The 12380-nt window shown below is 55.1% G+C and overlaps 5 protein-coding genes across 5 annotated transcripts; 3 read left to right on the top strand and 2 right to left on the bottom strand.

The window, feature by feature from the left end:
- The first annotated feature begins 537 nt into the window (after positions 1–537).
- Positions 538–3385, top strand: N656DRAFT_784146 (uncharacterized protein). Its single transcript, XM_064816099.1, has 5 exons — positions 538–936; positions 990–1072; positions 1141–2300; positions 2359–2808; positions 2878–3385. The coding sequence occupies exons 1-5, from the start codon at positions 873–875 to the stop codon at positions 2996–2998; spliced, it is 1878 nt and encodes a 625-aa protein (XP_064665960.1). The 5' UTR covers positions 538–872; the 3' UTR covers positions 2999–3385.
- Positions 2916–5924, bottom strand: N656DRAFT_739768 (AP-3 complex subunit beta-like protein). Its single transcript, XM_064812788.1, has 3 exons — positions 5794–5924; positions 5585–5727; positions 2916–5530 (listed from the first exon to the last, which is right to left on the bottom strand). The coding sequence occupies exons 1-3, from the start codon at positions 5831–5833 to the stop codon at positions 3317–3319; spliced, it is 2397 nt and encodes a 798-aa protein (XP_064665959.1). The 5' UTR covers positions 5834–5924; the 3' UTR covers positions 2916–3316.
- Positions 5925–6089: 165 nt separating this feature from the next.
- N656DRAFT_784144 (uncharacterized protein) lies at positions 6090–7389 on the top strand. Its single transcript, XM_064816098.1, has one exon. It carries the CDS (start codon positions 6309–6311, stop codon positions 7263–7265), a length of 957 nt encoding a protein of 318 aa, XP_064665958.1. The 5' UTR covers positions 6090–6308; the 3' UTR covers positions 7266–7389.
- A 159-nt stretch (positions 7390–7548) lies between these two features.
- N656DRAFT_801776 (uncharacterized protein) lies at positions 7549–8996 on the bottom strand (the record flags this gene model as incomplete). Its single annotated transcript, XM_064818164.1, has 2 exons — positions 7549–7662; positions 7719–8996. The coding sequence occupies 2 exons, from the start codon at positions 8994–8996 to the stop codon at positions 7549–7551; spliced, it is 1392 nt and encodes a 463-aa protein (XP_064665957.1).
- A 2378-nt stretch (positions 8997–11374) lies between these two features.
- On the top strand, positions 11375–12105 carry N656DRAFT_427074 (uncharacterized protein). Its single transcript, XM_064809618.1, has one exon. It carries the CDS (start codon positions 11406–11408, stop codon positions 11826–11828), a length of 423 nt encoding a protein of 140 aa, XP_064665956.1. The 5' UTR covers positions 11375–11405; the 3' UTR covers positions 11829–12105.
- The last annotated feature ends 275 nt before the right edge of the window (positions 12106–12380 follow it).

The following is a 12380-nucleotide window of genomic DNA, read 5'->3' as shown; positions in this document are numbered from 1 at the left end:
TCTGTGTGACTGTGTAGTGATACTAGTACTACTAGTCTAGTAGTCTGTGTCCTCGACTCCTCGTTTTGAATTCAAGGTCACAAGACCACCTCCTTACCCTAGCAACCTAGCTTTCTCGAATATACCAGTCACCAGTGCTACATCTACCAACTCACATGTTGATCAGGCCAAGTATTCAGACTTCAACATGGAACTGCGTATTTCGGGTAGGACAGGACTGCGTAAAATCTCTAAGTACATCTACAGTACTTGGCAACTTAGATGACAGCAGAATAGCAAGATATAAGTCAGCCATAAACTTACTTGCCTAAGGTATTCATAACTTAACAGTTAACACAAGCAAGACGTGTCCCAAAAATGTTGGAAGTTGCTGGGATGAAGAACAGGAATCACCTGTAAGGTACTAGGGCTGCATATGGCCTCCACTTCGTTGATTTGTCCCGGCCAGTGAGAGAAGGAACTACCTTGACCGCTGGTTTTCTTAGGGATCCGCCTGATAGGTTGGAATTCACCTTCCCTGTTTCTACGCCGATTTCTGCTCAAGCAATCCAGAGTGCACTGGCAGTTATGCCTTGGCTACTAGTAGCCCAGAACATATAAGCAACACGCAGCATACTGCCGGACGCCCTATAGACGAAGCCCAACTTGGACATTTGCCAAGTTGCTTCGCGCCCTTTACAGCCCTTACGGCCTTTCAACCGCTACCGATTCATGGAGCCGCTGCGCTAGTACAATCCGCCAAGCAAAGATATGACCGAAGCCTTTCACGAATCAGATAAAAGGTTACCAGGTCACCCGATCCCCTAGGTCAATCTTCACTCGAACCAGTTTGCCGGCCTTGCTTGCCTTCCTCCGACTTCTGAATCAACGCCATGACGGGAGCAGATCCCCTATCGCTTGCGACAGCCATCAAAGGGTTGCTGCCCTTAGTTGAAGGTGAGTGACGCACCCTTCGACTCCGAGGAGCATAGACTGACTCGTCTTTCTAGAGGAATTCGCGCTTATTCGCGATGCATTCATATCTGACAGAGAGCTGCGCTTCCACCTCGGGAGAGTCGAGCTGCAGAAGGTGGTCGGTAACCCGTCATGGCCCGTCCGATTTCCGTATCACAAGAATGCTCTCTCACACATCCACCATAGATCTTTCAAGCATGGCAAAATGGCTGGATGGACTCGCGTGAAAGGCCCGATCAGAAGCTTATGGATTTTGCAATCGCCAAACCTTTCTTAGCCGCCGAAATCTTGCAGCAGCTATTTCTTTTCCTTCGGAGTTTCACGGACCCGGACAAACTCCAGAAACGTTATGGACTGAGCGTCCAGTCCGCTGCCGCCAACAGGCTTGGCGACCTGGCCGCTGATATGAATCGTGCGGCAGGGTATCTTTATAATTTCGACAGCCTCCGTCTCACAAGAGAATATGCGATGACTTTCGAGGAGGATCTGGCAAGGCATCTGGATTTCCTACAAAAGATCCGCTTCCTCCCAACGGCCACCGAACACGAAATCGAGAGTATAGTTGCACGACTAGACGAGTTGAACCACAGGCTCCAACTGTTCGCCGCAGATAACCTTCGGGATCGACGGGTCTTTGAGCTAATCGTAAGGGACATCAAAGGGGATCCTGACCGAGCTAAGCGGCTTGCAGAGGCAGCTGCCTATGAATCAAAGTACTCCCTGAACCCCGAGGCTAAGCAGACGTTGGACGACTGGTCTAAGTTTGCAAACTTCAGTCTTGCTCTGCAGTCAGCCAGCGCCGACGCCATGTCCCGCAAAAAGATCTTCAGCCGGAGCGACTTCTCCTTTGACAGCCCGTTCAAGATCAGCGCCAACTCAACACTGGCCCGTCTGTTTGACTATCCTACAAAGTATCAAAGCCGTTTAGTCCTTGTCGAGTGGGTGAGAATTCAGGCTGCCAAGATGCCATCCATCGCAGCAAAGTTAGATGAAATGAAGATCGCATGGTACGTGCTCCATGCCGAAAGGCCGGAGAAGATGCTGTTGCCGGGCTCCATTGGGCTTATCTACGATGACTCCGAGCCTCAGGAGATCGGCTACGTTTTCCAGTTACCGTCACATATCCGGAGCAACCTCCCCACGAAGCATGCCACAGGGCCCTCGGGAGACATTGGCCACCGAGTTGTCCGCTCATCAATGACCATTGCGGCACAACGGATGCCTACGAGCCTGAGGCAGTTGATCAAGAAGGAAAGCAGAGGTCTGGATCTTGGAATCCGCTTCACCATAGCAAAGAAACTTCTCGATTCCCTGCATCTAATGCATGCCGCCGGTTTTATTCATAGGTGAAGCCAGCTCCTGAGTCCTCCTTGATAGTGCGCAGACCTAACATGCATGTCCTAGAAATATCCGCCCTGATAACATCCTCTTGTTCCCCTCCAAAAGCCCCCGTGACGGAGAGCCCGATCCAGCAGCCCTCGACTTCGCCAACCCGCTTCTCGTCGGCTTCCATCACGCCTCGCTCGAGATCGAGGTTCCTCCTCAGGAACAGCACAATAAGCCAATCGAAGGCTTGAAGCCCATCCTCAAGAACAAGAACCCGGCTCGCGTCGTCGCCATCGACTGTTATCAGCATATGGACCGCCGCTTAGATCCCACTTGCCCATATCGCCGGCGGTACGACCTCTACGCCATCGGCTGTGTTCTGCTCGAGCTCGGATTGTGGGAGACTCTGGATTGCGTGAGCGGAAAGGACATTGCCGCGAGGGCCTGCCATCCGACCATTCAGGCGGCAGACGAGGATATTTGGTTGGATGCAAGAATAGTGTGCGAGGCGGCCAGCCAGTTGGATAGGTAAGTGCGGACTTCTGGTGCCATCTCTTTGACAGACAAGGCATAAAGCTGACAAGGATGCTGCGGTAGCATCACGGGGTCTATTTATGCCAATGTGACGAGAGAATGCCTGTTACAGAGCCCGGTGACTGTGGACATTGTGGAATTAGAAAGAGAATTGGCCGGGGCTCTGTCCAAGTGCCATGCCTGATGGTATCTACGGACCCAACGGCGTCCGCGCTAGCTTTTGGGGAGGACAGGCTTGCGGCATGTTCAAGGCGTTTGGACCCTTGTTCTTGCGATAGGACGCGAGCGGACGGTCCCCTTATCGAGAGCAATCTCGAGCTTTTAAAGCTCTCTCAGGATGTGGTTCGGTGTCCCGTGGAGGTATCCAGCATCGCTACTGCTCTAGGTCGCCCACACATGTGGACTAATTGGATGATCGGCCTCAATGATCTCAGTAATTCTTTGGTTCTGTACGAGGACATGCTAGGCGTTCAGAAGTGTTGGTATCCAACCTCCACATGCTCTAAGACGGCCTCAGAGGCTGGGTTTCTTGCTCATCACCACTTTCCACATCCTCACTCTCATCCTCCTCGTCCTCTTCTTCCTCTTCCTCGTCCTCGTCTCCTACCTCCTCCTCTTCCTCACTCTCCTCCTCCTCTTCCTCCTCACTCTCCTCTCGGTTACCAACCCCTGCATCAACCGTGGCCGCAACCTCATCCTCAGCCAGCCAATCATCCAGCGTCTTCTCCCCCACTCCATTCGCCCCGGCACCCACACCTGTCGAGGGCACGGCCCTACTGATAGAAGACGAAGACCGAGCAGATGTGTCCAACCTTTCCCCACCAATTCCAACACCGCCAGGCCCCTTCGTCCCCGCAACCTCTCGATCCCCCTCGCGATCCCTAAGCTTCGGATCCGGCTCCCGCCCCTCCTCCACCCAGGGAGGCAGATCCTCATAGCCCCTGAGCCCGTGCACGCCGCCGCCGCCAGCGAGCACCAGAGCGGAAGAGCCCAGCGTGAATCCGCGGCGGGCCTCAGACGGGGAGGGCGCCTGCGGGGCCGGTTTCGGGGCGAGCAGCATCAGGGTGGCGAGCTGCGGGACCGAGAGCAGGGCCTTGTACAGCCTGGTGCGGTCGCGCAAGTCGTACGAGGTGTCGTAGCGGGCGAGGAGGAGTACGTAGGACCACAGTCTGGCCGCTGGGTGGGGGTCGTCTTCGAGAAGTTTCGGGATTTCGGATGGTGATGATGGTTCTTCTTGGCTTTGGGACTCTCCGAGCTGGCGGTTGAGATGGTGCAGGTATACCTTTGCGGCCAGGAGCACGATCTGGCGCTTTGCAATCTCAGATTCCGAGGCAAAGTCCTTGAGCAGGATCCGCAACACGTCGGCGGCAATGTTGTCTTCCCCATTGAGCCCCGAGAACTCGCCGACTAGCCAGATGATGGTGGCGCGGGCCTGCGGATCAGTGGCCGAGTCGAGGTTTTTCGCGAGGCGGACGACCGTCGCAACGTGTGCGGTCGGATCCTGCTGGATGAGGTGGCGGATGACTGTTAGGCTTTCGGCGGCGAGAGTGCCGTCTAGACTGGTGATCTGGCCGAGTAAAAGTCGTAGGCATCGGGGCGCGGTTGCGGTGTCAGCTTGAGCGCATCTCCCGATGGCTCGAACAGCCTCCCTGACAAGGGCCTTGTCGGAGCCGCGGCTAAAGTGTTCCAGCTCGTTGAGGATGAGGCTTTTCACGTGGGCAGGGGCGTGGGGGAAGATGAGGGTGAGCAGCTCGAGCTTGAGCTCCCACACAGGTTGTGTGTCGGTTGCGCGGACAAGGAAGTGAGTGGCGTACTTGACGAAATCGGCGGGGTAACTTAGGCATATTGAGACGATGTTGAAGAGGGCGACCTGCTGGATGTCCTGTCCGCTGCGGAGCAGGGCGATCAGGGGGCCTATAGCTGATTTCACGTATGCAGGGGTGCCGACGGCGGAGTAACACCGCGCGACCGCAACAACGACGCCTGAATTGCGAGATTGCAGCAGAGGCTTGATGCTGGTGAGCAACAGCTCGAGATCGGGATCGATAACCAGCACCCGCTCGCCTTCTGAGTTGGCGTCAGTCGCTTCGCCATAGAAATCCTGCAGCTCGGCCGCCTTCTCTTTGCTTTTGGCCGTCTTTGTCCGCCTCGGAAAGCATTTGCGTGCGTAAATGGTCATTAGGCGCAGCGTGGATAACTGGCTCCACTCGTCCATATCCACGATCATCCGGACCAGATTCCTGTAGTGCTTGTGTATCATGTCCACTCTCTGGGGGCAAACCTCCATAAAAGCCGTAACAGCCGCGCCAGCCACATAATACTGCTTATCGCCCAGCAGAGTCGAGAGATAATCCAGCAGCTGCGGCAGCTGGGAAGGGTCGAGGCGATAGCATTTGGGGATGGCCAGGGCCGCAGAGCGACGAACGTATGGGCTCATGTCGCCGGCAGCCTTCCTGATGGCCAGCGATACGATTTGGCTGATTACGGGCACTCGTATGCCCGACATGGTGCGCAGCGCCAGCGCCCGCACCTGCGGGTTCGTATCGGAGAGCGATTTCTGGATTGTATTGATAGAGAGCAGGGCGAGGTCGGGCTCCTGTTCGGCATGGTGGATGAGATAGATGTAGACGAGTTTCTTGATCTCGAGATTCGGCGACGCGACGTTTTTCACAACGGACGAAAATAGGGGCAATGTCTTTTGCGAGCGGTACATCATCTACGCAGCGGTCAGTGGACGAGAGCGCCAATGGTGCTCGTAAGTGTAACCAACCGAAACTACCCGCCGCAGGCCATCAAGCACCTCCCTCTCATTCCGACTATCCAGCAACTTCTTCACCTGGGTCCGGTCGAGCGGCTTGGACGAGCTCCGCACGCTCCGGGCAACCGAGGCAGCATCGAGGGTCAGTTCTCGGGCTATAGGGGGGACAGAGTTAGTGACGGCGAACCGTTTTGATGCTTCTACGAAAAAAGAATACATACCATTCTCGAGTAGACTCGAGATCCGAGCTATTGACTCCATTTTGGGTGGCTGCTGCTGCTCAGTCGTGAGCCCCGAGCTCTCAAATGTCGTGTGCACACAAACCCAGTTGGATGTCTCCGTACAGCGGAAGGTGGGATTGGGTTAGTGACGTGATCTGGATCCTGAGCCCCAGGAATTGGCGGGGCAGAGCTACCCACAGGCGCTAGGTATCCGTAGTCAGATTACATATGCGCTTAAACCCCACCAACGTTGAAGCGGGGCACATGTTCACTTAACTAACTCTTTTGCGGGTCGGCCCGTCCAGGGCTTGCCGATCGGGCGATCGAACGAGACCACTGCAAGTCCCAGCCCCCTGGCGATGCAAGCAATTTCCGGGGAATGGAGGGTTGAAGATTCACTTGGGTTCTTGGCCCTGCCGCATGTGAAGACCGCAGCACATGAGCAGGATGCTAGATCCTAGAGCTGCTGGCTGAATCCTTCATCTGTTCATCACATTCATCAACGATTCACAAAAATGGACCCTCGCCCGCATCCCGTGTTTCTCTCCCCCTCCCTGCCATCCGAATTGCTCCACTATGTGACACAGCACTGTAGCTACCCTACCACACTCGTCATCTGCTCCAGCCGATCCGACTTTCTCTCTTCGCTCACGCACGACATCATCCTACATCAGCAGCAGGAGCACGACCAGGCCCCTCACCAACACCGGCCTAGCGATAGCGATAGCCCGAATCAGCCCACCGCGGTGAAGCCGGGCATTGCAGACCCAGATCCAGACCCTTGCCCAGGAGAGCAAGAGCAAGAGCAAAACCAAGACCAATCGTCACCACGTCCCCCGGACAGGCAACCTCCCATCAACCCCTGCCCTCCTCCCCAAAACATAACCACCCATCACCACCACCACCACTACCATCATCATCACCACCCTCTCCTGACCTCCACCCTCCAGCAGACCGCCACCGCCCGGCACATCCGCACAGTCTTCACCCCAACCGTCACCCACCTGCGCGCCTTCCTCTCCGTCTTCTCCCTCCGTTCCAGCACGGTCCGGCCACCGCCACCACCGCCACGACCAGCGAGGACCACCACCAGCATTAATACCTCACAAGACGAGTCGGAACCGCCACCCCTCCTCCTGGTGTACGGCTTCCTCGCCCTGCACCGGGACACCAGCGAGTGGAGCGTCCAGGGCATGAGCAGCAGCGCCGCGGGACTGGTGGAGGCGGCTGCGCAGGAGGGGGTTAGGGCGGTCATCTGCGAAGCACCGGGCAAGCCAGGGATCACGAGATATAACGGAGGGGTTGGGGAGGAGGACCTGCTTGAGGAAAGGGTGCCGGTTTTGAGTGCCGGGTTGAGGAGGGGGTTGGTTGCTGGGGACAGCGGCTGGGTTGGGAAGACGGTGGAGGTGAAGCGGGTCCTGGCGAGGTGGTTCCGGTTTGAGGAGCCAACATGGATGCGGGATGGAGAGTGAGATCGAGGACGGGGGTACGCAAGTTGCGATGCGGTGGGTGGGACCGTTTCGTGCTGAAAGTGTGTACTTGTACTGTACATAGGTACGTCGTGTACGTGAAGAGAATACAGAGTGAACGGTCATGCACTGCGTTTCCCCGAGCCGCCCAAACGCCAGCGCCGTCCCATGGGTATCCTGGAAAGAGCCCTCCCGCCGTGCGCGACCAATCCAGCCGTCCATCCAACCAACCCAAACCGGATTACCACATCAACTCCAACGAAAAAGAAGCGGTGACATGATTGACTCAGATGGCCTGTTCCATCTCGGTGATGTACAGCTTTATGTGAGCCTCCAATTTGAGGTACTCGTCATGAGCCGCGTGGACTTCGTTCTCAATGCTTTCTTTGAGATCGAGCATCTAGTAAAATGTTAGTGGGCTCTAAGCGTAAATATGAGCCAGCATTTGCCACGTACCTTCTTCTCAATCTGCTCAATCCTGACTCTTCGTCGCTCGATATCCTTGCCTTTTTCCGAACGTTCCTCGGTCAGCCTCTTGTGCACCGCCCGCAGCTCCTCCATCTTCTCCTTGGCCCGCTCCGCCTTCTCCTGGCTCTGCGCGCGCAGCGCCTCGGTCCGCTCAGTCCATTTGGCTAGCTGTCGTTGCAGGAGAGCTTCGGTCCGTTCCACCTCGCGCACGCTTGCGCCGCGCTCCGTAAGGGCGTCCCGCTGCTTCGCGTTCTTGGCGTTGTCCTCCTCCTCCTTGGCCAGCTCTACCGCAATCTCCTCCAGTAGCTTGATGCAGGACGCCACATCGGCCGTGACTACGGCAAAGGAGTCGGTCGACGTCTGGAGCGCCCGTGCTCGTCGGTCTAGCGAGTCGATTTGTGTCTTTTCGGCAGTGAGGGTGTTGCTCAACTCGGTCAAACTCGACTGTAGCGCTTGTGGGCTCTGTAGGGTGTATGGTCGCAGCTTGGCGCTATCCTGCTTGAGCGCCAGCTTGGCTGCCGTCTTCTCCTCCAGTTCGGCAGCGAGCTCGCTCTTCTTTTCCTTGGCCTCTTCCAACCGGGCAGCCACCTTCGTTTGGTTTCGCTGCAGCTCTAGCAGTCGTTTTTTTAACTCCTCGTTCCGCCGCGTCTTCTCGGCAACCTGCAGCTCCATCTGTCTCCTGCTGGCGCGCATCTCGTCCAGCTGCGCCTCCATGTTCTGGTTCTCGACGTAAAGCTGCTCGATACGCGCCTTGGTGGTCTCTGCGCGGTTGGAATGCTCGTCAATGACACTCGTTTGGCTCTCGCGGAAGCGCACAAAGTTGATCACGTAGCTAAAAATCTTGACGAGGCGGTCATGGGTCGGTTTGTACAGATCCATAAAGTTGAAGTCGGTGACACCGCAGTCGAGCATCAGGCGGCGCAGCGAAACAAAAAACCCCATCAGGTTACGAGTGTCGGGCGGCATGAGCGCGTCGCCATAATCTCCGCACACGTTCTCGGCCGCCGCACGCATGGCCGGGTCTACGGTTTGTCGCGTCTTGTTCATGAGCAGCTCGCCAAGCCACTCAAATATCATTTGGATTTGAATAGGGTTCGGCTTCTGGAGATCGGCGATGGTGAAAGCGATTCCAAGCTCGTTGATGCAGCCGACAATTTCGCGGTCGGGCAGTCGCATGCTAGCGTAGGCCGCCTCTTCCTCTTTTTTGCGTGACCTCGACTGCTGCTGCGCCGTCGGCAGTATTGACATGCGCGGGTTGAAGGCCATCTTGTACGGTTATCCTGAGATTGCAGTTCCGGCTCATGTACGCGCCTGAAGTCGGCGAATTCGAGACGCGTGATGGGGCGTTGAGCTTCAGACCCAGCGCTTTTTTGGTGGAGTGTTGACGATGCAAAAGGTGGGGTGCGATTGGGTTGCTCGAGAAACCAAAAACCTTGCCAAGAGCGGATAGGTGGCTTATTGCATAATGAGAACTAGGTACCAGGAGTTACCGTTAGGCCGTTAAGCATACTAATCATGTACGTACATACTACGTACATACATACACTATTCGTAGCAGCCTTGGATGAATACATCGTCTTCATCATCTAAATAAGTGCTAATGTATTTACAGGTTAATCACCGGGCCGGTAGAGGTTCTCTCCGTGCAGTCACTGCACCTGCCACTAAATTCCTGGGTTTGCTGACAACTGCACTGACACCTTCCAGCAGCATGGTCGTTTTCAGTAACTGGTTGCAAACCGACATTAGGATGAGACTTGTAGTCCGTAGATGGAAGACACCAACAGCAACGCCAACCCTTTTCAGAGAACTGATAACTGAAGCTCAGGCCCATGTTTACACTACTTTATGACTGCCTCCGCGGACCGGTAGCATTTTCGTCCGAGTCTTGGCATTGGAATATTGCTGCGGCATCCCGTTTCCATCCGAACCGCGAGGGCGGCACCAGACCCGTTTGCCGTGCCGCATCCAAAGTGCTGGCTTTTCAGCCGTGGTTCCCGTTGGACCCTGAAGGAAATGACTGTGCCTCGGATGCCAGCCATCACAGCAGGGAAACGCGCAACTTTAGGATGGTATTGTACGGATACAGTACGGAGTACAGCCGTTCGTGGTAGCTGATGCGAAAGAATGCATCCAGTATCATTCGTAACATCTAGGATAGGACCTGAGGTTTTCGATCCCTAAGCATCCAAACTCCAAAGCGGACTGTGCAATCAGCCATCAATACGCCTGGCGTCGAGAACGAGAACAGCACACGTACGGAGTGTAGGGCAGGATTACGATGTGAACTCCTGGGCAGCGTGATTGGCTTTGCATTCTGGACTCCTGGAGGCAGAACAACAGAACACCGTTAGCACTGAAACAAGGGCTTTTGGAACTATTTCAGTGGAGCACACAATCATCAAACGCGACGGCATTGGTGTCGAACCAGCTCTCCTCGTAGCTATTCCCTCGTGCCCAGCAATAACGTTGAACATACAACCTCGCGTTGCGATTGGTCTACATGCTACTCGATCATTTGGAGGGCGGATTGGTGCACTCGGGGGGCAGCTGCCATCCTAACGTTACGCTAGCACGGCTAGTTTGCCTTGAGCATGGCGGTGACGGGATGCCGAGTGTACGGGTAGGTTGCCGTCGTGGCGTAGCCAATTCCGTTCGGGCCTGTGCCGTTGAGTCTGGTTGGCACTAATCATCGTTCAAGCTGCCATCTGAGCTGCCCTCTCATCCCGCACGAACCGGGGAAAACCGCTTCCTTACGATGCTGCTGGATTGGCCAGACAAGTGATGCCCTGCACTGCGCTGTACCATCGATACACGTGTCAGGCTGACAGCGGTATAACTGCACTCGATGTGCCTGCCCTGCGTCTTGAAGATACTGGTAATTATGCGGTCCTGCAGCGCCGGAGCTTTAGCTGCGGACTCCCAAGCTTCAGACGTTCAATGGTGACGATGAGATCGACAGCATATCGTCATGACTCGATTGGCTCAAGACGACAAGCGGTGCTCATTCGCGGGCTGGAATTGCTGATGGTTGGAAAGGTGGCGACTGCCCAGCGATTTGGCCTTTTTTGCCTTTGTGATGGTACGGTACGACAGCACTCACAGCAGGATAGGTACCTTAAATACCACAATATCCTCACTCTAGGTACTTGTACTGTACAGTATAGCATCTACACCCCTAAGGTAGACGGGTGCTGAGTGCTGACCGCTGGGCTACCAGTGAGAATGACTGGGAGCGTTGTACCTAGGTAGGGACTGGAATGTAACCTCGAACCCAGATACGAGAACTTCAAGTCTGCATTACATTAATAGTACGGGGATGTAAGACTCCGGCTTCGGCCAACGAGGGTCCATAACCCGGTCACATGAACTAATCCTGAAGAAGGCGCTCAAGCTCAACCCTGAAGACTAGTATCACTGGAAACCGCCGTTCACGGGATCGTCGACAATGTTAATCGGCTGCATACTTTCGAACGATAAGACGACACTCACATCAGAAGCGATCAGGGTTTGTAGCGGTGGGGATAGCCCAGAAGCCGTTGGATGCAGTGGGGCAATTGCCGAGCAAACTGGGTGTTGGTGGCTAACTTTGTATCCACTTGCAAGCTAAGCGGCTGCCCTGTTGAATTTCACGTAATTACAGTGCATACAGTACAGGACCCTGAGGTAAGGACTATGGACGCTAATGCGATCAATTGTTTAAAATCGATTTGCCGCAAAAGCCCTTCATTGCGGTGCTTATGGCGAGAAAAGTCATGGAATGATGCATCTTCCGTGTTTGACACAGATTTCAGTCCCATGGAAGCTCACCGCGAAAGAAAGGGTAGCCGTAGGAAATTTCTTCTGCTGGAGAGAGCTCGTGTGCGGTGTTGTGATGGTGATTGGGGCCTCCTGGTGGGTCACTGCCATGGAACACCGGTCCCTTTCTGTCCGTTTCCTCTGCCGTCATTCCCCACTCACTGCGTCAAGGGATGGCGCGGACAGGTGGGTTTGACAAGGAGAGCCGGGTACCTTGCTTCGCTCCATGGGGCTTGGATTTTTTTCCTTGGGATCCTCCCTGCGACCGCACGCACACCACCATCCTCTCACTCCGCATAACTGAGAACCCCTCGGGACCTCTCAGACAATTCCGCCCTCGCTGATAGAAGCAATTACCCAACTATCGAACAGTGAGCATAAACATTCGAGTCGAGACAATTCTTGTCTTATTTTCTTTCCATTATTTTCTTCTCGCACTCTCCTTACCCCACCCCCACCAGACCTTGCGCAGCCAGGTACTCAAAGATTCGACCAACCTGATTGTAAAACCTATTACAACCATACATAGCGCCGCGACATCAAGAGAACATTGTGCGCATCCGGCTGTCCGTGTCAGCCCGAACGATCTTCATTTCCGCTCGCTCCAAATCGTACAAGTTGCTGCCTTCGCGCTCGCAGTCAAAGCATGCTCCTGAGAAATCGATCGCTTCCGACGAAGTTGCCAATCGCAGAACCGTTCTCGTCGTCGAGTGGCTCGCTTTGACACCTTCAGGATGAATCCAGGTTATTCTCCTCCAAGCGCAGATCATCCTAGTCGACACAGCCGCACATCCTACCACTGGATCGTCAAAGTCTTCATACCGAATCATCGGGATCGTTGTCTCTAGAAGA

This window comes from Canariomyces notabilis, assembly GCF_033297395.1.
Source record: "Canariomyces notabilis strain CBS 508.74 unplaced genomic scaffold N656scaffold_32, whole genome shotgun sequence".
Classification (NCBI taxonomy): domain Eukaryota; kingdom Fungi; phylum Ascomycota; class Sordariomycetes; order Sordariales; family Chaetomiaceae; genus Canariomyces; species Canariomyces notabilis.
The sequence above is the reverse complement of the archived record's forward strand: the minus strand, read 5'-3'. Positions and strand labels throughout refer to the sequence as shown.

Bases quoted from the DNA above. Each gene is read 5' to 3' on its own strand.
- N656DRAFT_784146 (XM_064816099.1), top strand. From the start codon at position 873: ATGACGGGAGCAGATCCCCTATCGCTTGCGACAGCCATCAAAGGGTTG. The intron at 937-989 runs GTGAGTGACGCA...TCGTCTTTCTAG, and splicing joins GTTGCTGCCCTTAGTTGAAG to AGGAATTCGCGCTTATTCGC. The intron at 2,301-2,358 runs GTGAAGCCAGCT...TGCATGTCCTAG, and splicing joins GCCGCCGGTTTTATTCATAG to AAATATCCGCCCTGATAACA.
- N656DRAFT_739768 (XM_064812788.1), bottom strand. From the start codon at position 5,833: ATGGAGTCAATAGCTCGGATCTCGAGTCTACTCGAGAATG. The intron at 5,728-5,793 runs GTATGTATTCTT...TCCCCCCTATAG, and splicing joins CTCGAGTCTACTCGAGAATG to CCCGAGAACTGACCCTCGAT. The intron at 5,531-5,584 runs GTTGGTTACACT...ACCGCTGCGTAG, and splicing joins GCCTGCGGCGGGTAGTTTCG to ATGATGTACCGCTCGCAAAA.
- N656DRAFT_784144 (XM_064816098.1), top strand. From the start codon at position 6,309: ATGGACCCTCGCCCGCATCCCGTGTTTCTCTCCCCCTCCCTGCCATCC.
- N656DRAFT_427074 (XM_064809618.1), top strand. From the start codon at position 11,406: ATGGACGCTAATGCGATCAATTGTTTAAAATCGATTTGCCGCAAAAGC.